Source organism: Sander vitreus, chromosome 5 (assembly GCF_031162955.1).
Source record: "Sander vitreus isolate 19-12246 chromosome 5, sanVit1, whole genome shotgun sequence".
In the NCBI taxonomy this organism is placed as follows: domain Eukaryota; kingdom Metazoa; phylum Chordata; class Actinopteri; order Perciformes; family Percidae; genus Sander; species Sander vitreus.
The window spans coordinates 33464462-33491612 of record NC_135859.1 but is presented as its reverse complement, the minus strand read 5'-3'; the positions used below and the strand labels follow the sequence as shown (position 1 = coordinate 33491612).

At 39.9% G+C, this 27151-nt stretch overlaps 2 protein-coding genes across 3 annotated transcripts; one reads left to right on the top strand and one right to left on the bottom strand.

The window, feature by feature from the left end:
- Positions 1–53: 53 nt before the first annotated feature.
- arsk (arylsulfatase family, member K) lies at positions 54–10483 on the bottom strand. Of its 2 annotated transcripts, none has more exons than XM_078251551.1 (8): positions 10405–10483; positions 8358–8487; positions 7273–7432; positions 5830–6112; positions 4133–4304; positions 1174–1398; positions 775–990; positions 54–653 (listed from the first exon to the last, which is right to left on the bottom strand). In XM_078251551.1, exons 3-8 carry the CDS (start codon positions 7428–7430, stop codon positions 379–381), a joined length of 1329 nt encoding a protein of 442 aa, XP_078107677.1. In that variant the 5' UTR covers positions 7431–7432; positions 8358–8487; positions 10405–10483; the 3' UTR covers positions 54–378. The 2 variants fall into 2 exon arrangements, with proteins under 2 accessions (XP_078107677.1, XP_078107676.1); XM_078251550.1 differs by lacking the exon at positions 10405–10483 and adding an exon at positions 8946–9175.
- A 106-nt stretch (positions 10484–10589) lies between these two features.
- arrdc3a (arrestin domain containing 3a) lies at positions 10590–20258 on the top strand. Its single transcript, XM_078251552.1, has 8 exons — positions 10590–11125; positions 13224–13305; positions 13444–13591; positions 13872–13974; positions 14177–14433; positions 16024–16180; positions 16279–16421; positions 17123–20258. The coding sequence occupies exons 1-8, from the start codon at positions 10846–10848 to the stop codon at positions 17189–17191; spliced, it is 1239 nt and encodes a 412-aa protein (XP_078107678.1). The 5' UTR covers positions 10590–10845; the 3' UTR covers positions 17192–20258.
- The last annotated feature ends 6893 nt before the right edge of the window (positions 20259–27151 follow it).

The window sequence follows — 27151 nt, the reverse complement described above, 5'->3', positions numbered from 1 at the left end:
TCTATGGTGTGTGTGTGCAGATGTAAGCAAAACATAACAAAAAAACGCTAAAGTGAAGAAAGTATTTCTTTATTTGGGGAAATAAAAAATGAATAATAAAAGGAATTTAATAAACTTTTTGTCATGGCCATATTACATTTAAGTCCCACTGAAAGTCAGTGCAGAATGATCAGTCAGACATGACATATAAAAGATTTAGTCAAAGTGCGACCCTAGGACATTAAAAAGGATTCTTGGAGAACGGTTACAGTATAAATATCATTAAGAGCCATAAACCCACCCATCAATGGTTCTTTCAATCTAAGATGTGAGATAAAGTCCACGTTTAATCAAAGTTGGAGTCCAGCTCATTAACCACCATTACAACAATAAGAAATATCACAAAGAGTCATAGAGCCATCTATCAATAGCTCTCTCATTGGCTAATGCATCTTTTTGCCAATCCACATGCCACCTGAGGTTAGCAATGACCTGGCTGTAGTTTCTCCCCAAACTGTGGCGCCAGGCACCAAATGCTTTTTTATTATAGAGATGGACAGTTGTAGAGACTTTTGGATAGTCCACAATACTGCGCAGTAGCTTGTCCAGATGTGCCTGCACATCTGGGAATTTGAGAGCTACATTATGAAGTTCTTCCTTGTCCAGTGTTACATCTGCAAAATACAGAGTACAGAAAAATCAAAGGGTGTAACAGTTTTATGATTGTTTATTTTTTACTTGAAAGTATATGAGGAATGGTTGATTGAAGTTTATTTGCTGAAGCTAGAAACTCACCAAAAAGCTGTGGTGGGACACTCAAGCCATCTGCATAGGCAATATATTTCCACTGGCCACTTCTCAGCATGTAAGTAGAGGCATTGACATTACAACCATGATATTCACTCAGAACCCAGTCTGGATGTTGCTTCTTGGAAAAAGCGCTAGCGTTGGATAGCAGAGGAAGGAGCGAGTGGCCACTGAGAATACCTACTGGTAAAATCCCAGCAATGTCTGCAAAATACACAAGTGTGTTACATCAAGTTAAAACACTAAAACCGAAATCTACCAGTGCTTTTATTTTGTTGTTTTTACAGACAGTAGACAGTTCAAATTCCTCCACATCTTGAACCATAACACTTTTATTCTACCCTTCTTAACAGACATTTTAAAGACTACTTCTGTCTACTTTCTTACCCAGCACAGTGGGATAGAGATCAACCAAGGACACAAGCTGGTCGACCTGCAGGCCAGGCTTCAGCCCAGGCCCCATGATCAGCAGGGGAACATGGGAACTGCCTTCAAACATTGACATCTTGTAGAACTGCCGGTGCTCCATGGCTAGCTCTCCGTGGTCGGCCGTGAAGATCACAATAGTGTTGTTAAGGAGCTCGGTCTCTCTCAGAGCTGAAATCACCTGGCCTGGGGAGGCAGAGTAAGCATTGCTTAATTCAAAGACATTATTCAAACAGCAGTGGCCGAATAAAGTGTCAGTAAACACGATCTCACTGCTCACCAAGCTCTAGAGATGTACTGTAGAGAGAATATATACATACCATACCGTTGTACCTATAAAAAGCAGTTACTATATTGCTAAGCCTTTATTTATTCGGGGAAATTTCTCACTGAGAATAATTAAGTTAAAGTAGCCAAATGTAATTTGTAACAGGCTACACTGGATCAACACTAATACTGCTAAAGATAGTCAGTGCAATCTGCATTGTAAATGTGATATATTAGCAGTGGTGGAATAAGTATTCAGATCCTTTACTTAAGTAAAATTACTAAGAGCACACTGTAAAAACACTCTGTTACAAGTAAAAGTCTGGCATTGAAAATGTATATATAAAAGTATATAAGTATCATCAGGAAAATTTACTTAAAGTGCTCATATTATGCTTTTTGTTTTTTTTCCTTTCCTTCATTGTGTTATATATCTTTTTGTGCACGTTATAGGTTTACAAAGTGAAAAAGCCCAAAGTCCAGCCCAAAGGGACTTACCATCTCCAACAGAAAACACAGTTCACAAACTGCTCCAAACAGCTCTATTGTAGTCCAGCCTTTACTTCAGAGACAAACGTGGTCACTTTGTAACACACGTTATAATGCTCGCCTAGCTGCTAGTGTGACACACCCTCATACTCTGCTTCTGACTGGCTAGTAGTCCTTACCTAGGTACTGTCAGGACACGCCCTCATACTCTGCTTCTGACTGGCTAGTAGTCCTTACCTAGCTACTGCGCATGTGTGACTCCCAACAAAGATGGAACAGAAGTGCGATGTCTCACTCTCCCTTCAGAGACAGACCTTTAAAACCTCTTTGAGACCTTTCTGTTTTGTTTAGTTTCCGTTGTCTTTGAATGAAGTGTATTTTACGATGCTAAAATGACTGTTTATTTACATGGAGTCTGGTGGCTTTAGTGAGCTGCAATTTCACAGATGTTTTTATGTTTAAAAAGGATCTTACTCCTTAACAGAAAGGTCGACCTCATAGAAATCCTGAATGTTGTCAGACACTTAGAATATTAATCTGAGCCTGTCAGTGGCAAAAGGAGCACTTTTGTGAAGGTAAATACAAGCTGGACAATTGTCCTATTAACTTACATTGTAGCTTGTTTACGCCGCTGCTGACTGTAGCGATCTCGCTCAATACTGGACCAATGTCAAAGATTGTTGTTCCCATCAGTCACTTAGACACAAAAAACATAGGAAAATAGGGTCCAGGTAGAAAAAAAGCAGTAGTTACCCTTTAAGACTTTATAGTGATTCATGGATTTATATAAAAACATATGATGTGATTCTGCAATAATGGAGAGAAAACATTCCAGAAACAGGGAAAAGAAAAGGCCTGCCTTTTTCAGCCAGTATGGCGAGGTGAGGAAGGTGGATCCTCCTGCGATCCTTCATTGTGTTATATATCTTTTTGTGCACGTTATAGGTTTACAAAGTGAAAAAGCCCAAAGTCCAGCCCAAAGGGACTTACCATCTCCAACAGAAAACACAGTTCACAAACTGCTCCAAACAGCTCTATTGTAGTCCAGCCTTTACTTCAGAGACAAACGTGGTCACTTTGTAACACACGTTATAATGCTCGCCTAGCTGCTAGTGTGACACACCCTCATACTCTGCTTCTGACTGGCTAGTAGTCCTTACCTAGGTACTGTCAGGGCACGCCCTCATACTCTGCTTCTGACTGGCTAGTAGTCCTTACCTAGGTACTGTCAGGACACGCCCTCATACTCTGCTTCTGACTGGCTAGTAGTCCTTACCTAGCTACTGCGCATGTGTGACTCCCAACAAAGATGGAACAGAAGTGCGATGTCTCACTCTGTAGCTAAAAGAGAGAGCTCAACACACAGGGTGAAAAGAGGAGCTGCAGCAATGTGCAGTACAACAAAAATATGGTGTTTTTTGAAAATTAAACCATGTAACCATATTCTGATATAACCTCTAAATACAAGTATGAACCTGAAAATGAGCATAATATGAGCACTTTAAAGTATTAAAAGTAAAAGTACTCGATGCAGAAAAATCCTCACATTTTACAAACTGGAAACAATCCAAACAGTTCTGTCAATCAACTAAGTGATTAATCAGCTAATCATTTCAGCTGGACTTGTAGGCCGTTATAATAACATCATATTTCATAAACTGTGTTTTGTGTGCAAAAATCTTAATGTGTAAAGTAACTAGTAACTAAAGCTGTCAGATTAATGTAGTGGGGTAAAAAGTACAATATTTCTCTCTGGAATGTAGCGGAGTAGAAGTAGAAAGTGGCATGAAAAGAAAAGACTCAAGTAAAGTACAAGTACCTCAAAATTGTACTTAAGTACAGTACTTGAGTAAATGTATTCAGTTACATTCCACCACTGTGTATTAGTATTACTGATACGCCTAAAATCTATCTACCTGCTGTTCCCAGTTACGCTACGCCTTGTTTTATAGCCAGTTTTTTCTACAGTACATGTTTGGATCTGTAGACGTTAACAAAAACTGCTCCTTGCAGGTATGGTGCTGCTGCTTCATTAGTTACCATGACAACAGAGTTTGGTTTGAACTTGAGCCCTCTTTGTGAGTCCGAAAAGACGAGGGTTAGGTTATCTGTCAAACCCACTGCAGAGAGTCCGTCCCCTGGTGAACTACTGCTGTCAACTCACCCAGCATGGCATCTGCTTCAGCACACATGGCATAATAGAAGGCCCTTATCCTTTTGACTTCCTCCTCTACGAAAACACCACTGCAGTTTTTGGTGAAGGTGGAGTAGTAGTCAACAGGGTGCATGGCAGCAAAGGGCAGCCACTTAGGAATAGTGATGAGCTCAGAAGACACCTGTGTGTGTGTGTGTGTGTGTGTGTGTGTGTGTGTGTGTAAAATCAGAATCAGAAAAAGATGTATTGCCAGGTAAGTAGCACATATTAGGAATTTGCCTTGGTTGACGGTGCATACGTAAAAACACATTTAAACATGAATATGAAATAGAGAAACAATAACTACAGAAACAAATCACGCATACATATAAACTATGTCTTCCATCTAGGAGTGTCGGAGCGCGACATAAATAAGGAAACGGAAGAGTGGAAATTGAAATAACAAAGCAGTGTATTACTTTAACATGAAACGATGTAAGTTCACAAAGACAAACAATCTTACCTTACAAAATATCTTAATAATTATCTACCGGAAGCTTCCCTTCAGGGTGAATCAATGCCAAAATAATAAACAGAAAACCACCTATTCTCCTATAGGCCTATAACATTAAGAAAGAAAACAAATAAAGATCTTAAAAGGGTAACTACTAGGGCTGCGTATTGGCAAGAATCTGGCGATACGATACGTATCACGATACATGGGGCACGATTCAATACATTGCAATGTATTTCGATACTGTGCGTAAGGCGATATATTGGGATTTTTTTTAAAGTATAATTATAGAAAAACTAATATTTAAAAAAAAAAGACATGATGTGCAGAAAAGTCAAAGAAGTTAACTTTAGGTAAACAATTCAGTACACAGAAAATCAAACTGCCAGTTTGGGATTTTTTCTTACACCCCTAGTAACTACCGTTTTTTTCAACCTTATTATGTTTTTGTGTCTAAGTGATTGAGGGGAACAACAATCGTTGACATTGGTCCAGTATTAAGTGAGATCGCTGCAGTCGGCAGCAGCGAAACAAGCTACAATGTCAGTTAATAGGACAATTGTCCAGCTTGCACAAAAGTGCTCTTTTTACCACTGACAGACTCAGATTAATATTAATATTCTCAGGGTCTGACAACATTATGGAAAAAATCCCTTCAGAGACAGACCTTTAAAACCTCTTTGAGACCTTTCTGTTTTGTTTAGTTTCCGTTGTCTTTGAATGAAGTGTATTTTACGATGCTAAAATGACTGTTTATTTACATGGAGTCTGGTGGCTTTAGTGAACGCAATTTCACGGATGTTTTTATGTTTAAAAAAAGGATTTTACTCCTTAACAGAAAGGTCGACCTCCTTAGAAATCCTGAATGTTGTCAGACACTTAGAATATTAATCTGAGCCTGTCAGTGGCAAAAGGAGCACTTTTGTGAACGTAAATACAAGCTGGACAATTGTCCTATTAACTTACATTGTAGCTTGTTTCGCCGCTGCTGACTGTAGCGATCTTGCTCAATACTGGACCAATGTCAAAGATTGTTGTTCCCATCAGTCACTTAGACACAAAAAACATAGGAAAATAGGGTCCAGGTAGAAAAAAAACGGTAGTTACCCTTTAAGACTTTATAGTGATTCATGGATTTATATAAAAACATATGATGTGATTCTGCAATAATGGAGAGAAAACATTCCAGAAACAGGGAAAAGAAAAGGCCTGCCTTTTTCAGCCAGTATGGCGAGGTGAGGAAGGTGGATCCTCCTGCGGTCGGCCCCAGGGATTCAGTTTTATAAGGGTGAGGTAAATTGAGGCCGAGATAAAGAGCGAAGGGCTGGTGCGAGGATGCAGCTCTCTGGTGGATCCACTGTGCAGCCTTGTCTGTGTTTTCCCAGTCTTTTCTCATGACCCTTACTGTTGACATGTTCCCAGTGAGTTGCGTAACAGGCCGGCCCTCTTGGCGCAGGAGGAGCTGAACATCTCGTGTCCAGGCCTCAACTCGATTACTGCAGAAGTTGCACAAACACACACAAATACCAACAACACGCAGGCAGGGACACAGAAAACTGGGAAGTGGAAGAACATGTGAGGACAAGCATCCAAAAAGATGATTCACACTGTTCGGAAAAATAGCCCACATACACACTATGCCATTAGGGCTGGGCGATAATTCAATATGATAATTCAATGGAATCATATCGTGATGAAATGATATACAAATACGTTACTAAACTGATAATAACAAGCACATACTAACTCAATTTTCTCAGAAAATCTGTTGTGAATTAGTTTGAGGGAATATCATATGAAGAATTGCAGATTTGTTTTAACATCACACTATTTTTGTATGTCAACAAAGTAAGTATATAGCTGGAAAAACTATATATTTTTTCTCTATAATTTCACTTGAAACGGTTTACCACATTATTGATGATTATTTATCTAAAATCTCATTGTAAAAATATTATGTGAAAGCACCGATTGTCAACTCTACAATATCGTCGCAATATCGATATTGATGTATTTGGTCAAGAATATGGTGATATCTGATTTTCTCCAAGCCCTATATGCCATTACTTATCATTACTTATACAGTAAGTCCCTAACACTTCTTTTGTGTGTATGGTGTGTAAGGGTGATTATTGATCTTAGTTTGGTGAATAGTAGTCTCACTTTGCCAGACCTTCCTCCACAGCGCTGCAGAGGAGGGTCTGGCTAGTCCACACAGCATTCTGGGATGGGAGAAAAATGTGCTCTTGTTTATTGCCATTTCTTTAAACCAATCACATGGCCGGGTTGGATCAGTGGGTAGAGCAGGCGCACATACATGTAGGAGGTTTATGCCTCGACGCAGAGGTCCAGGGTTCGACTCCGACCTGTGACAATTTCCTGCATGTCTTCCCCCTCTCTCTCCCCTTTCTCACATGTCCTGTCTATTAAAGGCAGAAAAGCCCCAAAAATGATCTTTAAAAACAAAAAAACAATCACAAATCGTCATGGGCTGTGCTAAGCTCCCCACGGTGCCTCTGCAAAATAGCCTCTGGAAGGAACTTGTTTTAGTGGAACACGTGTACGTTCAAAAGTTGTTTCAGTCGTGCAACAGAAACCTCAGATTGGACAGATAGTCTAGCTAGCTGTCTGGATTTACACTTCTCTGTCTGCCTACCTAACAGAGTGACTCCCTGAGGTGTAGTCCAGCTTGCCCATCGACTTGGTAAGATATCCATTCGCCTCCAGCAAATCCATCCATGTTGTTGCGTTGGCATCCAGGCACTTATAGTTATTCCATGACTGAGTGAGGTGAACAAACCGACCGCTCCACATTGCTGAGGAACAAAGATTAAATAGGTGAAATTAGGGCTGGACGATTAATTGAAAATGTATCGACATCGAAATTCTGAAGCTGTTATCGACCTATTTTTCCCATGACGATAATTTCGATAACTTATTCCTGTTGATAGGCCTACTTTCTCCTTAAAAACATTCTACACACTGTGTGTGTAGTCACGTGACTCTGCCCGAGCAGTCAGCCGCATGGAAAGCATAATGGAGGATAACTCAAACACAGAGTCCGAGTCAACTGAGCAACTTGAGCCCAAAAAACCTGCAGTGTCCGTCGTCTGGAAACATTCGGGCTTTAGAAAAGATGATTTAGAACAACGCGATTAATTATCGTGCATTCGTCGTTATCGAGGTAAAATGTGCAATTAATCGTGATTTTGATTTTAGGTCATATCGTGCAGCCCTTGTTGAAATTCATGTATTACTCCACCATTATTACCATCTTAATTACCACAGTATCTTTGTCCCCAGGGCCTTTTATCTTTACCTTTTATCGTTTATTCGGATCCCCATTAGCTGCTAACAATGTAGCAGCTACTCTTCCTTGGGGTCCACATAAAAACAATCATAACATATACAGTACATAAAAATAACATACATATAAGTTTACATACACTTAAAACAAGACATATCATTGTGTACATGTTTAGTAAATTAGTGTCAAATAAAATATCACATTCCGACAATAATAGCTCATCATAGTTAGATCTAACTATGGTCTCTACGGTCTCTCACATAATTTATCTTGGAGTACAGACAAATTGGCTGATTACTAAAACTGCCAACCTCTTGTCTACTTTGAGCCATTAAAGACTGGCATGCACACTCTCTGTACTCAGCCTGGCACCTGAAGGACATGCCAGTGCAAGTTTTGCTGCTTTATTTTAAGCTATATAGTGGGTAACTTACCTGCTCTTGAGGGGCAGCAGATGGGTGAGTTGGTGTAAGCACTGTGGAAGGTAGTGCCAAGCTCCCTGAGGTAGTTCACATATGGCAGCTGCACAACTTTGCGGCCAGGATCAAAGGTCAATCGCCCATCCTTCAGAAAGAGGAAAACTGACATTTAGACACAAAGCCACGGAGGTACACAGTCAAACAAGGATTAAATGTGAAAAATGAAAGCATCTCTGTACCAACGTCAAAGTATCTTTATTGTCAAATTGGTTTGCAGCAAGGATTCATACACAAAACACAAAAACACTGATGGACAACAGCAAAAAGACAGTTTACAGAGTGGTTCAGTAGGTTTTACAGCATCCCGGTAATTAAGTGCAAGTAGACACTGTAAGCAATTTGTGCACATGAGCAATCTGGGCAATATGCAGTTTGTGCAAATGAGCAATCTGTGCAGTTAGCTTTCTACAGACAACAGTTTGGTGTTTTAATATTGAGCTACTGTCTGTGCGTTACCCTAAAAGAAATAAACAAAGGCTAATGCTGTTGTGGCAGTTACTACGCATTAGGAAAGCACCGTACTGTAACATAATTCATACTTACAAATGCATCACTCATCACCATCACAATGTTGGGTCTGGTTCCATTTTGGCACAAACTGTGTCCATACATTTGAAATAATAATATCAAAGCTAACACTTCTGCATTCATGACAGCGTTTCGCCTCTCTTTTTTGTTTTGTATTTGTTAGTTTGCTGTCGTAAAAGAGATTTGTCTGGACTGGGTGAGATTTCATCAAAGTAGACATTCAACAAGTGATCGAGTCTGAGGAACTTGATATGCACATCCTGGTTACGCTTTCAAAATAAGAGTTTTCTTGTTTAATTGAATGTAATAATTAACATGAAACTCTAGAGGGCAGCATTCATCTTTTAACAAAACATCTAGTGAATGCTGCACAATTCTGTTGAGCTGGCACTGTAATGACTACAACTACATACTGTTGGCCATTGTGTAGTATCACAAAGATGTGTGTCTATATGTTTGTGAGAAACCATCTAGTTAGAGTAATGGATGTTGAAATGAAATATCACCTCATATGAATGCACTTAACGCACTTTTTAAATTATAGGAGCTGACATGAAATATGATTTGGTTATTACTTGTTTTAATGATGGGTTTTAATCAAACGCTATCCAATTGTCCACATGCACAAAATAATTCTACAGCTACAAAACTTAAAAAAAAAAAAAAAAAGAAAGAATGACCCTTATTTGATCCCATAATCCAACAGCGTTGCTCGCTGCAGAGCTTGCAACCATGGGCCTGTACAGATACACCCACTTCCTGTGATTTTCAATGCTCATTATACAGCGAATTGTATTGGAAAATTGATGTGGCGCCTGGTAAATAATCACAATGAATTTGAATTGAAAGTTTTTTTTTTTTGCAGACATGAATGTTTGTTGGAAACAATGCACAATGAGTTACAGTGCTGTTCAACAGGTGATGCTGCAGCTCATTTTTAGAAGCCCTGATGGCCACCAGATGGCGTTTTGAGCCTCAGAGTTGTTTTTCTGTAAACCGTGAGTTCAACACAATGAGAAATCACCACCCCCCCACCCCCCCATACTGTATGTGCATGGATCATGTTAATCGTAATGCAAAAGCGTATATGTGATAGATGAAAGCTATCATATAGGAAGCTTTTTTCGAAGTCTGCTCCCCTCTTAAATCCTGGGGATAAAGACAATTCTACATGGTCCATGCTGCAGGCATCATGCAAGACTCAGCTCTGTTATTTTCTGTTCATTGCATATTGATATAGAGGTTGTAGTGTGCCTGGATATCTGTAACCATATGTCTGGATTATATCACAGAAGCTGTAGTTCTACAAAAGATTCTCATGGGATGTAACATTTATAAATGGTTATCATATAATCATATATTATAAAGAGTGAACCTTTGTATGTTAATTTGTTTCTAGAGCATTCAGCAAACATCAAATGCATTCTTTATATATTGGTAGGTGTGTTCGTTTATTTTAAATATAACAACTGACCTGTAAAATCTCACTTATGAAACTTCTGTGATGAACATTTCTTTGTGCAGTCTTTCAGCTGTTTGACCAAACTTGTCATCTGGCTCAGAGCCACACTTCCAGAAGGCGGAAGGAGGGGGCAGCAAAGCCCTGCGCATGCGCGCAAGGTTGTTTTTCACACAGCCTGTCGCTTAAAGTGAGCTGAGCTACGGGGGTTTCCTTGTCTTTGACTGGAGACCAACTAGCAGAGAGGAGGATGATAACAGCATCCCTTGCTGTTATTCAGCAATCACACATCTCAATGAACTGCTCGCACAGAAACCACTGATCGTGCCTACTGCTACTTGCAGGGCAGAGATACTGATCAGTGTCTAAAGACTGCATCCCCTTTTTTTTTATGAAATTATTTTTTCATAGACTCTTTTTTTTTATTTCAAGGTCTCTGTAGCCTATCTTTCCACCATGGTGCTAGGAAAGGTAAAGAGCTTCACAGTAAGCTACGACTGTCTCAATGACAGCAATGTCCCCGTCTTCTCCAGCGGGGACTGCGTCTCAGGGAGGGTGATCATTGAAGTCACCGGAGAAATCCGCGTCAAATCTCTCAAAATCCACGCAAAAGGATTTGCTAAAGTTCGTTGGACTGAATCGAGAAATGCTGGATCCAACACCGCCTACACGCAAAACTACACCGAAGAAGTGGAATATCTGAATCACAAAGATATTTTAATTGGGCACGAGAGAGGTAAGAGAGTTTGACTTTTATTGTTTAAGCTGAAGTTTTAGAGAAACTGACTGCAAGATGCTCATTGTGCTGGCCGAGGACTGTTTTCTGGAGGATGCTGGTGCCCTGAATGTCAAAAACAAGTCTTAATAACGTAATGCAAAAGGCCTTCAATTGAATAATTCCATAGCTTTCTATATAGCTTCTTTTGAGTGGTGGTGGTTGTGTGATATTAGCATAGAGCTCCATCGCTACTTGTTTGTATCATGGTGTCAGAATGAATGACAGCAGCTTGGGCATCTGTGTTTTTCCAAGTATAAAGCGATAATTATACTATTTTCGGAGACACTGGTCGATAGAGTAATGACTTGCAGTGATGTGTCGCAGCTTTGTTAGACGTTTTCAATGCAGAAACTCATCATATCTGGTGTTTCTTTGTAGCTTTTCTTAAGTTTCCACCCATTGTTCAAAGCGGTTCAATCCTGTTCAGAAAACTGGACCGGGGGAGGGCGGAGCAAAGCGCATGCCCGTGTGTCATTGGCTGTGGTGCTCATGTGTGGCCAATTACATCATTCTTTTGCAGAGAGTGACAGAAAATTCTGCAACTTTTTAATTAAGAAAACACCTGCAAAACCGAACGAGACGATAGAAATACATTTTTAGTTTTAATTAATAAAAAAAAATTAAATTATGCAAAGCTGATACTTTGTTTCTGTTCTACCGTTTCCTCTGCAACTATGTGCTTTGCTGGAATATAATATGACGTTGCATTGGTGTTGTCAGCAGCTTTGTGCTTCAGACATATTGGCGTGACTTTATCCGCAGACTGGTTGTTTTTGATAGTAAAAAGAAGTACCCATTGTGAGTGCCTGTATGTGTGTCTTTTTAATGGTTTTGGTTTAGCTTGGTGTTTTTGTCCATCTGCAACATCTTCACTCTCACACAAATAGTTTCTGGTCCACTCTGCAGCAGCCTTCGAAGTGTATGCGTGTAAACTGGGTTTGGCAAACTCTTATTTCGCTCGACTGTCAGGCATTTTGTCATTTCCAGGCAACTTATTCATTATCAGAAGGGCTCTGGAGGTTTGAATTGCGATACATTGTTCCAAACAAAGGTTTTGTTACGTCGTACACAAAAATAATAGGCTAATACTTCGACTAAAGCTACATTCCGCTATAAGTTCTGTGTGAAACATTTCCCTTTGATGCTAAAGTGGATAAAATCAGCAGTAGTTGGTGGTCTGGACTCTGGAGAGCAGCAGGCTTGTTAGTAGTGACTGCGGTGTCGCACAGCGAATGCGTAATGAGAGCAGAGCGGCTGTGGGAAGCTGCTTACACCGGTTTAGGCCGGTCTCCTCCTGCTTGAGTCTGCTGTTTGACTGACAGCTCCGCAGTTGTTTACCACACGACTGCTGCTAGTAGGGGGAGGGAGTGCTGAGCTGGCAAAAGCACACCCGGCCTGCCGACCCAGCTTTTCAAAGTGCCCTCTTGTTTTTTTTTGTTTTTTAATGAAATTTTTATATATATTTATTATTATTATTATTATTATTATTATATATATATATATATATATATATATATATATATATATATATATATATATTTTTATTTTTTTTTTATTAATGTAAAACATTTTTATGAGCAATTTGGCGATTCGAAAATGTCCTCTCCTGTCTCCTCCCTATGGGAAAATATGCTCTCCTTTTTTATTAAGACATAAATGGGAAAACAAATCGGTCTTTGTTTGTGAGACAGATTTATCTACCTATAGGATTTCATTGTTGCCCCACATAGCCTAGTTTCCCCCGTAATAGCCTTTGTATTTCAGTCATATATGCCACTTGTAGTTCTTTGTTCCTACAAAAAGCACAAACTTGCAGGCTCAGTTTCTGACACCTCAAATCAAATCCACTTCTTTGGTGTGCTACAAATATTAGTCTCATCTCTCAAATCTTTTTTTTATTTATTTTTTTAACAAACCAATATGATAGTAAAATCCGTTTATTCTCTTTTGTCTCCCCCACCCTGTGTTTTTTGGTATGACTTTCAGATGCCTTCGTAGAGAATTTTACCCAGGTATGGTATACATGTGTTTGGAATATTATCCTCCTTTTTTTCAGACGATGACAACTCGGAGGAAGGACTCACCACTATCCATTCAGGAAGACATGAGTATGCATTCAGCCTCGAGCTTCCACAGATGTAAGTGTTTTAAATACTCCACTCGAGTCAGAATTTAAATGCCAATATCACCAGTCATTCAGCTGTAGCCTTTGTGAGCTTTGGACAGTTAACATAACCCCTTTCTCTTCTTTTTCTTCCTTTTCTTCTTTCCTGTAGACCTCTGGCTACCTCTTTTGAAGGGAAACATGGCAGTGTGCGCTATTGGGTAAAGGCAGAACTCCACAGGCCATGGCTCCTGCCCATGAAGACCAAGAAGGAATTTACAGTCTTTGAGCACATTGACATCAACACTCCATTATTGCTGGTAAGTTTTATTTTTTGAAGTTTTAACATGTCTTTCAATTGGCTGATTGTAAGGGTATCTGACTTTAGTGAGACTCAGTCTTGACATAATTGCCCCGAATATGCAACATGAAAATATTGTCTAGTTTCGACTGATTACCCAACTGATAATGGGAACATAGTAGTTTGTACATCACTATTTCCCCTTTTTAATATATATAAAGGTTGTGGTGGGGAACGTGACAAAAACAATCTCCCAGAAATTTGCTAATGCATCTGTTTTTTCTTTTTTTTTTTTTCAGTCACCACAGGCCGGCACGAAAGACAAGACGCTTTGCTGTTGGTTCTGCACCTCAGGTCCTATTTCCCTAAGTGCCAAAATTGAAAGGAAGGGATACACCCCAGGTGAGAATAAGTAAATGATTCATAATGCAACTGATAACCTTGTTAGTCATGTATTCAGCAGAGAAGTTAATGGAAGTATCACACTAGATCACTGCATTCATTAGTAATAATGACACCCTGGATGAAAAAAAAAAAGATTATTGTTGATAGAAATGTGGAGAAACGTCAATGAACCTCTCCTCCGCCCTGTCTGACTCTGTAGGAGAGTCGATCCAGATCTTTGCCGAGATTGAGAACTGCTCCTCCCGCATGGTGGTGCCAAAGGCGGCCATCTACCAGACCCAGACCTTCTATGCCAAAGGGAAGATGAAGGAGGTCAAGCAGCTGGTGGCCAACCTGCGGGGGGAGTCTCTGTCCTCGGGCAAAACGGAGACCTGGAGCGGCAAGATGCTGAAGATCCCACCTGTCTCACCCTCCATCCTGGACTGCAACATTATCAGAGTGGAGTACTCCCTCATGGTGAGTACAATCATACTGGATTTGGGCCACCCACACATTCCCAGTTTGTTTGCCACTTTGTCTCTGTCCAGAGATCACTGGCATAGACAAATATGTTTTTATTTTCAGTTTAATGAAACATATTAACTCACAAAGCTGTAACTCCAAATCCCTTCCCTAAACCCACTCACTTACAAAATAAGAGACCCTAATCAAAAGGAGTAGGTGATTTAAAAAAAAAAAGGCAATGCAAAGAGACAATATAGCTTGTCCTGATGACCAGTGGTGTATCTGTTCAAATTAAATCTGCTATATAAGTCTGCAAAGGTATTCATATAGGCCAAATAGGGCTGCCAAATCCCGAGAAAGATGTTGTATTCATTTCTAAAGGTATATGTGAGCCTTTCAAGTGGAATACATGAGTTAATTTCCTGAAGCCATCTAGCAGTAGGAAGATGGGAGTCTGACTTCCATGTGATGGCTATGCACCTCCTGGCAATGCACAGGGCTATTGTAAGAAAGTTTCTTAAATGTGCACTAATGGTTGTTAAGTTCCACAAATGGGGGTTTCTATACTCATTACATTTAATTACCATTACTCAGCCTCATTATCAGTACAGAATCAATATTTCCTAGTAAGCCAGCAACTTTCCTGGTAAAGGACTTGGCTGACTCAGCGCGCAGAACCAAAGTCAAATTGCCTTGGATTGCACCAGGTGTTATCTCCACATGCTGCTAAGAGCATTAGCCCAGGATATCTTTGGTAACACCTGCCTTGAGGGTGCTTGTAACCTCTTTACCTTGCTAACAGACCGCTACCAGGCGCACGCTCAAACTTGCATAAGCAACCGACCTCAAGTCACTGACCCACATATTGTCGAACGACTGCACAACCCATTTAGCCCAGACTAGCGTGGATTTGTCTTATCATACAGAGAATTAAAAAGCTGTTTGATTTCATCCCCAATTCATAAAATAAAAAAGCTTTTTATTTACTACATTGCAGCACATTTATTATACCTCAAAGACTTGCGTACAGAGCCGGGTTAAATGGAAAGATTATACAAGGCATACTGCATTTTTTCAGGCCCCCGCCAAATGGATACTTTATTTGGTAAATAAACACAATTAGTTTTAACTGCCACATTATTGTTATGCTAATTTATTTATTTATTTAGGTATTTTAATGCATCTAATTTAGGCTTATTTGAAGGGCCTGAGAGAAACTTGTGTAAAGCCCCTCTTTGTCGTTTTCTTTTATCTTTTTTCATTTTTCTTTTTTCTGCTGCTTTGCTGCACCCGAAAGCAGTGTATTAGTGTTAAGTGTTAGTGTATCTGTTATGGCTAGCTAACATACAGAACCGGAAAACACATTTCCCGCGATTGTTGTTATTTTACTGTACTTTTTTAAAAAGCAATATCACAAAATGTACAAGTTTAGATGAAGTGCTAGATTGGAAATTTACATTTTTTTTAATTTTTTTTTATTATTTGTAAAACTATGAAAAAATGCCTATTTTGATTTTTCCCCAGACACGTGCCTAGAATGCCTATGCCTAGATCTGGGCCTGCTTGCGTATTCTAACCTGCTGTGTCCTCATGTGTACTCAGGTTTACGTGGACATACCTGGGGCGATAAACCTGTCCCTGAACCTGCCCCTGGTCATTGGAACCATCCCTCTCCACTCCTTCGGCTCCCGTACCTCCAGCGTCAGCAGCCAGTGCAGCATGAGCTGGCTGGGCATGGGTCTGCCTGAGAGACCTGAAGGTAGGTTGGATCTCCAGGTCATGATTCACATTGACAACTCTTATTTCTGAGTATGCCTTTTTAAGAATGCTAACATGTGGCTCGCTGTTCCGCTGTAGCTCCACCAAGCTATGCAGAAATTGTGACTGAAGAGCAGAGGCAGAGCAGTCTGGATGTCCCGCCAGCCCGCCAGGAGCTGGACGGCCCTCTCTTCGCCTACATTCACGAGTTCCGCTTCCAGCCTCCTCCTCTGTACTCTGAGGTAAGCACCAGATAACATAGAGCAAAGCATTTGTCCATTTATATTTCTATTAGTCGCGATTGCCAGACCTATCTCCACAGCGCTGTGGAGTAAAGTCTGGCTACACCACACATACATTCTAGGATAGGAGGAAAAAAACGCTCTGGGTTGTTTACATTTTTTATTTTAAACCAATCACAATCCTCTTGGGCGGCGCTAAGCTCCGGACGCAGCGACGGTGGCTCTGCTAAATAGTCTCGGGAAGGAACTTGTTTTGGTGGAACATTTTCACCCCGCAAAAGAAAACGCCACATACAATATTAAATGAAGTTAACTGTTGACACAACACAGTAACGAGAGCTATTTAAATGAGCTGATACATGGTTAAACAGCATTTGCTCTTACCAGTGTATCGCCGTGTGTACTTCGTCCACAGCAACGTCCAGAATAAATGCCATAAACGTTTTTTGTAAATCTTTACAATCATTCCCCGAAAGAACCAAGCAGGTCCGCCTTGTTGAACAATCCAAATTGACTTCAAATCTTTCCATTTTCAGCGTGTAGCTTGCATCCTGCGCGTGAGCCATGCGCCAGATGTCCGGAAATATCCTGGAAATGTACTCCCGTTGATCCAGGCTATATTTCTATTACAGACTAAATTAAATCAGCTCTGCGTTACAAATATAAAACGCCCTCTTTTTTTTCTCTTCTCTCCACTCCAGATCGATCCTAACCCAGAACATGCCAGACGTACCGAGGAGCGCAGGCTCGACGCCTGTCCATCACGCTGAAGAGTTTCCCCCGAAATTCCCCCTCACCGACTCGGGGATCTCTAAAGAAACCTTCTTGCAAGGCTCTGCTTTGTTTCTTTTTCTCCGACAACAACGTTCACGGAACACTGTCGACATCGAGAGAAAAACAAAGTATCCAACCAACCCACCAAGACTTGGACACACACCCACAGTTGAGTTGGGTTGGACAAACCTGTTCCTGCCTTCCCTCAGCGAAAGAAACAGGAGTCACTAGTTTGGTGCATCGCTTCCTTCCTGTGTCGGCCGGCTGAGAGTGGGATTCATACAGACAAACACATATTCAGTCTGTATGAAAAAACCCACTGGTAGTATTGACAATGATGATAAAGAATCAGCCCGGCTCGGCCCCGCCAAGCTCTTCTTTAACCTTGATTCTTCTTGATTCTTCTGTACTCATGGCACATAAGGACATGGCTCCTCCCACAAATGGCAGAACTAATCATGTCCCGACTTCAGCAGAATCACTTAAAGAAAAAAACGGGACGAAGAGAGAAAAATAACAACGCCGTTCTAACCACCATAGTCTGTCTGTCGGTATGAATGAAAGCATTCAGCGGCAGCAGTCAACAACGGAGCAAAAACACTAGATCCTCCTGCCTCATTTTGGATTTTTGTTTTGCACATTTTATTCTTTACTTGAGTTGTGTGGCTCTGTTTAATGAGAATTTAAAAAAAAAAAAAAAAAAAAAAAAAAAAAAAAAACATCACTAATAGTTTGGTTCCAGCCTCGTAATGCGCCAGACTAAGAATATGAGTAGGCTTGAGTTTTACGCCTTTCATCTGCATAACTTTGAGCAACGCTGAGAACAGGATTTGATTTTGGAAAAAACGATTGACAAAAAGGACAAGAACAATGCACTGAAATTGTGTGAGACTTTTCTTTTCCTCCTTATTGTTTTCCTCGGTGACTTATAACAACTAGACTGGACTTTTACAACAACTGCAGCACACTATCTCCATCTGGAAGCTCTTTAGGATGTTGCCTCCTCAGCTTGGATCCAAGTGTGGCTGTGGCTTCCCTCCTCTTTTAGTTTAGTTGTGTTATTCTGTATTTAGCTCCAATCGTAGAATAGCTTGTAGCTTTTTTTGTCGTTGTTGAGATTGCTCTGGATTTGGACTAGGAGGGTTGCAGACCTGCATTTACCGCTCAATTTGTAGCTTAAGAGAAAAATGTGTGTGTGTATGTATGAGTGAAACAGAGAGGGTGGTACATTGTGGAGGGACTCTCCTCACCTTAATTACCTGCAGCCCCTCTATTCCTAATCTCAGGGCAAGCCAGGCTTGCATAACTGCCCAAAAAGCACTGTCTCAGGTGGTCGTCTCACTTGCCAAATGCTTGGAGAGAAGAGGAAAAAAAAGAGAGAAAAAATGTTATAGGCTTTCTTTTAAATTGCACTTTTAAAAATAATGATTTCTTTTTTCTTTCTTTTTTTTTTTAAACTATCATAACGAGAGAATAGACCTGCAGAGAAGCAAGGCAGCTTTCTGAGATGAATCACATTCCCTTTTTGTCCTGCTGCAATTGCCCAGTTCATCCAACCAACAGTTAGATTTTCTTTACCAGACCAGTGAAGCCAGAATGCTAGCTATAAATAAAAAAAAAAAAAAAAAAAAAAAAAAAAAGAGGAATGACCCTGCTTCTGTGTTAAAGGAGCAAACCCAGCACAAATGAGAAGCTGGGGACGTTGCTAAACCTCTGTTCAGACTGGTCAGAACAAGTAGTAATAGTAGGTTGACATGAGTAATACATTGGTTTTCTAACTCATTCAACATAAAAGACCAGCTGCAACAGAGGTTTGACATAGTCAGGAAAAAAAGAAAAGCAGCACCTTTTTTTTTTGATAAGAAAATAAAAAAAAAAAAGCATTCATTGGCGAAGGTCTGGAGAAAAACCATTTGGTACTAACCGTGTTATAGTAGAGGATTTTTCAGTAAAGCAGCGTTGTGTAGGACAGTAATGCATTATTTAACAAGATTAGTGACTCGTTTACATATTAAACGTAGCTGACGTGTGTGTGTGTGTGTGTGTGTGTGAGTGTGTGAGTGACGCTCTTATCGAGATCCAGCTGGCAACTAAATATACAGCTTCTGACAGAAAATGACAAACTGCAGATTATTAAAAGTGATCTTAACTTAGTGGCCTTGACACAGAAGACCTGATCATGATTCTTTCATTTTTCAGTGTCTATGTTAACTCTTGTTCTCCCTTTTTATTACATTTGTACGCATCTTTATGTATGTCTTTCGACCTTTCCATGTTCATTCAAAAGGACAAAAAGGGAAGAGGAGTCCTTTAGAAGCAAGTGTTTAAAAAAAGAAAGGAAAAAAAAAAAAGAAATATGACATCATGGACAGGCCTCTCGATTGTGTTATTTTTCTGAAGCTGTTGAGGGTTGCCTATAATTTTTGTTTTGGGCATTGATAGTTTGCTTCCCAGTTTAACAAGCAACCTTTCTGAGTTAGTCTCCCTGAACTCTCTGATCCCCCCCCTTAAGGGTTGGGGGGTGGCAGCTGTTGATCAGCACCCCCCCTCCCACCAAAACATTTAGGTAACATGGGCTAGCAGACAAACGGCTTCTTCCACAGTAAACTCATTTTCTATCCTGATATATTTGTTTGCAGTTCTTTGTTTGGATTTTATCTTAGGGGTAACTGAATCGAGCTCCACCGTTATGAATAAGCTCATGTATTTGTTTTTCAGGTTGGTCAATTCCAGAGTCCATTTGCTTGGGCCGCAGAGTAGTCCAGTGTCACAACTAAGCTAAAACTCCTGACCTAATAAAGGCAGGAACTGAAGTGTTCAGAGATAAAGAACCCGGCAGACGGGATCTGAAACATTTTAGAAACAAAGTGCAATATCACTCACTGACTTTTCTTCATTCTCCATTTGTAATGTTTGTTTTGATCTTTTTTTTTTTTTTTTTCTGTCAATCATGACGATGTATAGATATTCTATGAATATACTGTACTATGTTCTGAATGGTTTAACCTTTTGTCTAGTTCTTCCTTTTTTGATTTTGAATAAACGTTTTGTTCTAAATTACAATGAACTGTGACGTGTATTTCTGTGCAAGACTGAACACAATTATACAATCGCACCTTATACACTAGAGGCTTTAATGTATTAATAAATGTACTTTTAATTAGTGAAGACAAATTATACTCAACGTTCTCTTTTCCAGCACCAATCTGTGACAGAACTCTGACAAAACATCCCTTCATCTGAACAGCAAACTGTGTTGAAATGAAACTGATTAATCATTACCCTTTGCTTTACCCAAATCTATTTTTAATCATGACAGTTTCAGATTAGAAGCAGGTTGCAACTCTGCTGGACTCAGATTATCCTCTAAAAAATAGTACAACACTGCCCCTGGAGGTGGTTTAAGAGTTGCACCTTTTGATGGCAGAAAGTAGCTTTTTTTGTTTTTTATTCTTTTTTAAATTTTAACCTTAACTTATCCAGGTAAATTGCAACGACAACCTGTTACATTCACACAGTTACACATTCACACTTGCCCAGTACAACCACAGTCTGACTTGCTGAGCACTTCAGTGGTGGTAATGAGGGGAGGAACAAACGCTCTTTCAGGATTTTATCCTACATGGGGATTGAACCGGCGACCTCTGCTTGAAAGGACTCCGCTTGGGCCTTCAAGTGAGTTGATGGTATCTAGGGAGTGAACCTGGGACGCTGGGATTCACTGCTGAACCCTCTGGAGGTGTTGTCGGCCTATCAGCGAAACACCCAAGAAGGAGGGCGCCCACTTGACAACCCAAAGGGTGCCATCACTCTATTGACCATCCCACGGAGTCTCATCGGTGCCTCAAGTACGCATTCATGGAGGGATATCAACATCTAGTCCTACACAACACATCTAATAAACAACATACAACCCTTTAACGAAAACCTCATCAAAATTCATAAAACATTTGCAGATCAATTAATCAATCAAGTTATAGCTATACTGCTGCCCATCCATTATATTGATCAAGCACAATTTGATTCTAAATAGATCAGAACAAAACTGAAACAAGTTAATAAAAAATGATACACTACCCTTCCCACAGTATACAGCTGTTAAAACTAAATATATGTATTTTTTAACACACTGGTATCGGATAGGTACTCGATATCGGCCGATATGCAAGTTCAGGTATCGGAATCGGTATTGGGAAGGACAAAATAGTATCAGACTATCTCTAGTCTTTACTGACCAAAGTTTTGGACCTCAGGTCAGAGGAGGAGAGCCAAAGCCGCGATGAAAAGCTGCACTTTCCTCTTTACTTTAGTATCACTTATGTGAATTATGTGAGTGCTCCAGGTCTGAGTGATTCACCGTGCCAAATAATTTACTCAGTCTTCTTACCCAGGGACGATTCTAGGATCAGACCTTTAGGGGGGCTCAGCTCCTAATGAGATTGTGACACGGATACAGTGCCTTGTAATAGTGTTACCCCCCCCCCCCATCAGTAATTTCACTGGATAACAATGGATATATGTATTTATTATTATAACAGAGCATAAATGCAACATTTTGAACATGTGAAAAAACTACTAAAGTCCCTTTATGGACTACCAGAATCAAATGAAATGATAATGAGGTGTAAACAATAAATAAATAAAAAATATTAAACCTGTTTCTTTGAACTTGTAATTGTTTGCCCTCTGTCACTAACAGTGACCCAAAGGGTCTAAAATCGCCACTGTTCTTACCTCATATCACAGGCTCATGTTGGTTTTATTGCTGGAGAAAATAATATGTCCCTAAAACGTGTCGTGTATAAGAAAACAGATGGTTTTAAAATTACAATGCAAATCTTTTTAAAGCTTGCCAGGCAGGCTTAGCTGTTAAAATCATATTGAACTTAAACATTTGTGATAAACCAAATGCTAATTATGACCCCAGTGTGTTTAGTGGTTGTACCCTTTAAAATAAATATGAATGAGTCACAGCACCCCTCTCTAGGAAACGCTCAGTGGAACCTGATAGGAGTCGATGGCGACAGGCCAAGTGAACCACGGTCGCCGGTTCACATATAACAAAATACATGATTTATTGATCCCTGCTGAAAGATGCATGCACAAGAAAGTACATGCTGGCCTGCTGCAGAGCAATGATGGGGAAGGTTATCAGCATTAGACTTAACCCTTGTGTTGTCTCCTGTCAACCTGCAACTTTTAGTTTTTCTGGGTCAAAAATTAAAATAAAATAAGAAATGTTACGTTTAGGTCATTTCTTTTCGACACTTTTTTCGACGTTTTTGTCACTTTTTCCGATTTTCTTTATTGTGTTTTTTCTGCGCTTTTGACCTTTTTTGTTGGTTTTCTTGGAAATTGTTTTCCCTTTGTTCAACGTTCTTTTATAAAAAAAATTCAAATGCTATAAAATTGAATAAAACACGCAAATTCAGTGAAAGTAGTGAACTGATCATTTAATTAACTTGTGAAGAGTAATGGTTGTAGGGAACCATCCACGTTATGTTTTATTTTATTTTTTTTTTTTTTACAATTTGTTTGTAAGAAACCCAAATTTATGACATAGAAACGTTTTTTAAATGGGCCAAGTTTGACCCGAGGACAACAGGAGGGTTAACCCTTGTGTTATCTTCGTGTCAAATTTGACCAGTTTTCATTTTTTATATGACAAATATGGGTTTCTTACAACCAAGTTGCCCCAAAAGAACTTGGACACATGCATGAACGTTGTATGGATCCAAAACAACATTCTTCACATGTAAAATTATTGATTACTTACAATGAATTTTGGTTGTTTTACTCAATTTTATAGCATTTATTTAAAAAAATGTTTAAATGGTTATGAAACAGTATCCTGACTAAACTTTGACATAAACCAGTCTGGGATTCACTCAACATCATCTGATCTTAACTATTAGTCAAAATATTTCATAATTTCTGCCTTTTTTATCTAAAAAATTAGGTATGATGTGGCCGTGTTGGATCAGTGGGTAGAGCAGGTGCACATATACTTGGAGGTTTATGCCTCGATGCAGATGTCCAGGGTTCAAATCCAACCTGTGACGATTTCCTGCATGTCCTCCCCCTTTCTCACCTAGCTGTCCTGTCAAAAAATTAAAGGCAGAAAAGCCCCAAAAAATAATCTAAAAACAAATTAGGTATGATGTCATTTAAATTAGGTATTTTGACCATCAATTAAAAAAAAAAGCCTTGAAAAAAGTGACAAAGAGCGCCACAAGCCCAAAAAAAGCGCCAAAAACGTCGGAAAAAGCACCAAAAAAAGTTTATTTTCAATTTTGACCTGGAAGGATGACAAGTTCATGGTCAATGTGAAGACAACACGAGGGTTTGAGTTCAACTTCTACAATGACAATAAAATAACTACTTGCTAACACAAACAAAGTGAAAAATACATCTGTGCAATTAGGACGAGTAAAACAAAGCATTTAACGTCAATAAAATGATCATCTGATGCTTGAACACTGTGTATTATATGTACAAAAGATTATAGAACATTGTTACATTTAACATTTTTGATACATATTGCGAATCCCCAAGTGGTTCTGAGCTCCTTGTAACCTGATTTGTTTCAGGCTGAGGTAAATATTTAACTCGGCTCAACACGTGACCTATTCATAATGTTCAACGGCCTGTTTCGTGAGCAGTCAATCAATTTTACTTGTAGCGTATCGACATGTGTACTACGTCAGGGCGGTTTTAAACGAATTGATTTTGTCGGAGAATACGAGCATGTATGCGCAAATGAGCTCAGCAAATTCGATCATGCCTGATGTGAATGAATGCTCTGTGCTGCACTGTGAGTGTCGTAGCAGTTCAAGCTGGAACCAAATGCTCAGAGTGATCTCTGAAAGAGCACCAATGTCACTGCTATTGCGTAAGTGAACCTGGCATTTTTATGATATCTAAATATCCTCTGTGGCGCAGTGACTGTAGTGTAAAGAAAGGAAAAACTGCTTCTAAACATTCACCCTAAACTCTCATGTTAAATACTAATGGGGGTGGAGGGGGGGAATCGTATGTATCGTGAGTTTTTTTGCGAAGATTATTAAAATCGATTCTTTTCTGAATAGTTTCTGTTGATACTGTACCGCTGACGTCGACTACATCTCATCCGTTTCCAGCAAAACAGAGCGAAAGCAGAAAATGCAGAAAATCCATGTTATGTTACTTCTTTACAAATGAAATAAATGTGATGGGCATTCTTCTTAGAAAACAATCAACGTTTTTAGGAATCTGTCATGATATATTGTCTCTGGAAGTGTATTATTCAACATTTGTTTTTGTTAAAGAAGAAAAAAAATAATCGCACTACTCAATACTATCGAATCACAATACTTCTAGACTCGCAATTAATGAAAATCAAAAGCATATTGTCCCAGCTCTATTATAAATACAAACTGACAGCTCATCAACTGTACTGGGGATTTTTTTTTGCAAATTATCAGTTTGAGCCATCATCAGTGATGACTCAGCAGCTCTGTCAGCTTTGACCAAGCACTTCAGTGTGCCTTTGTGCCCTCCCCCCCATCCCCTCATTCCCCGCCACGGCCCCCTTTTGGCTTTTGTGGGCCCAGGTCTTTGTGGGTATCTGACCCCTGCCGAAAAAGCAGGAGGAGATTGTTGAGGGAGAGCATAGATTGGGGCCGGCGTGCATGTTTGTGTGTGTGGTGGGAGTGTTGATTAGCAAGTGCTGACACTACACAGGCCTCAGCTGTTTCCTCTCACCAGCTAATCCCACTACCCAGAAGCCCCTGTGAACCAGAGGTTCTCAGCAGCTTGCTGTGACCAGACACGTTCAGCATGGATGGGGATGGGAATGGGTGGGGGGCAGGGTTTGGACTGAGGCCTCCCGTACGCCTGCTTGCCAGTGCCTCATCATCATTGTGACATAATAGAAATACACACACACACACACACACACACACACACACACACACACACACACACACACACACGCACACACACACATCTCTGCACTGAGGCATGAAGCGCAGCATCGATGAAAGCCCACACATTCCTCGAAACAATGGAACAGCCAATATTAGTACAGGTCTGAAAATGTTAGGCAGGAACGGATCCAAAGAGCTGGATGTCGTGGCAGCTTGTTAAAAACCTTCCTCACCTCTTCTTGCAGTATGTAATGTAATGTAGACCACCACGTTGAACTTCAACATGTAAGGCTATCCAAAGAGGACGAGGTTCGTAGACAGTGAAAAACGGTTTATTCCACGGTATAGGATTTATTTATTTGATTAGGACAATGCATATTAATCAACATTTCTGTAAATGCGCCAGTGTTAGCCAGTCGGCTAATTTTCAACTGTGGTCCTAGTTGCATGCATGTCTTTATGGTGGGAAGAAACCGGAGCACCCGGAGGAAACCCACGCAAGCACAGGGAGAACATGCAAACTCCACACAGAAAGGGCTGGGACGACCTGGGTTCGAACCCAAAACCTTTTTGCTAACCACTGAGTCACCGTGCTGCCCAATCGGTTGATCCAAAACAAAGATAAACAAAAAAAGTATCCATATACAGTGCTGGATTATCAAAAAAACTAGTCTCGCATTGCCAGACCTTCCTCCACAGCACTGCGGAGGAGGGTCTGGCTAGTCCACACTGCATTCAGGGATGGGAGAAAAACGTGCTCTGGTTTATTGGCATTTCTTTAAACCAATCACAATCGTCTTGGGCGGCGCTAAGCACCGAGTGGAGCAATGGTGCCTCTGCAAAATAGCCTCTGGAAGGAACTTGTTTTGGTGGAACGTGTACGTTCAAAAGTTGTTTTAGTCATGCAACCGAAAACTCAGATTGGACAGATAGTCTAGCTAGCTGTCTGGATTTACCCTGCAGAGATCTGAGGAGCAGTTAACCATAGTCCTCAGAAATCCACCGGAGTTTAAAATTCCAACACAAAGAAAGCGGAAGATAATGGACATCTGGCTGAAAAGAGCAATCCCGGAAGTGGAACATCGTGGATATAGACTTTCCTATAACCAAAACTACAGTCTACAATCAGCGGTCAGAAATATTGTTGCTCCACATCCTGCTCCGTTGAAGCTTAACTTACACTAACTCGGCTTAAAGAAACCAACTCTAAATTATCCAATAGCAGGACAGACTAGTGGAGCATGAGTTTTAATAGGGCAAAACACACATCAAAACATTCTACAACCGATTACCTGAATTCTAATGTATATTACATATTTTAAATGTCATAAAACAATTTACTTTTGCAATGAGAATAAAATACCGAAAACTGTAAACAATCCAACGTGGCTCTTACGGGGGATATCATTCTAATTTGTGACTCTGAAAGAGAGAAGTATAATATCCTCATGTGTACGTCAGCTTACAGGAATAAAATGTATCATTGTTTTCCTGGCATCAAAAAAACACAAACCAAAAATACCTATCATATACTCCATACTGTAAGACCTATAAAACATGTCACACTGTTTGTAGACACATCCAGGTCATACAGACTGACCTCTGTAGCTGGTTACTTGAATAACTGGCAGAATTGAGCTCCTGTTTGTTTATCATTAACACACATGCTTCTGTGTTAATCTCCCTGCTTTGTGTCAAACATTAATTGTTCCTTACTTATTGACTAAATGAGGCTGCAAGAACAGTTTGAAAAGAAAGGTCTACAAAGAATATAATCTAAATCCTTTTAATCGCAGTTTTCTCTGTGCTTATTCCTGAACCAACTGTTTTATTTTCAATACGTTTTTAATTGGTTAATCCCATGTAAACAATCACTGCAATTCTTTTCTTTCCATGGACAAAATCGTTTAACCAGTGTGTTCCGTTCCTTCTTTTCCAGAAGCCAGTTTTAAACCAAATCGTAACCTCCCTGCCAAAGAAACTCTGGAGCACTCTTTAGGCTATCCTCAATACTTTATCATAGCCTTTCTATGCTACATTTCTATGTCA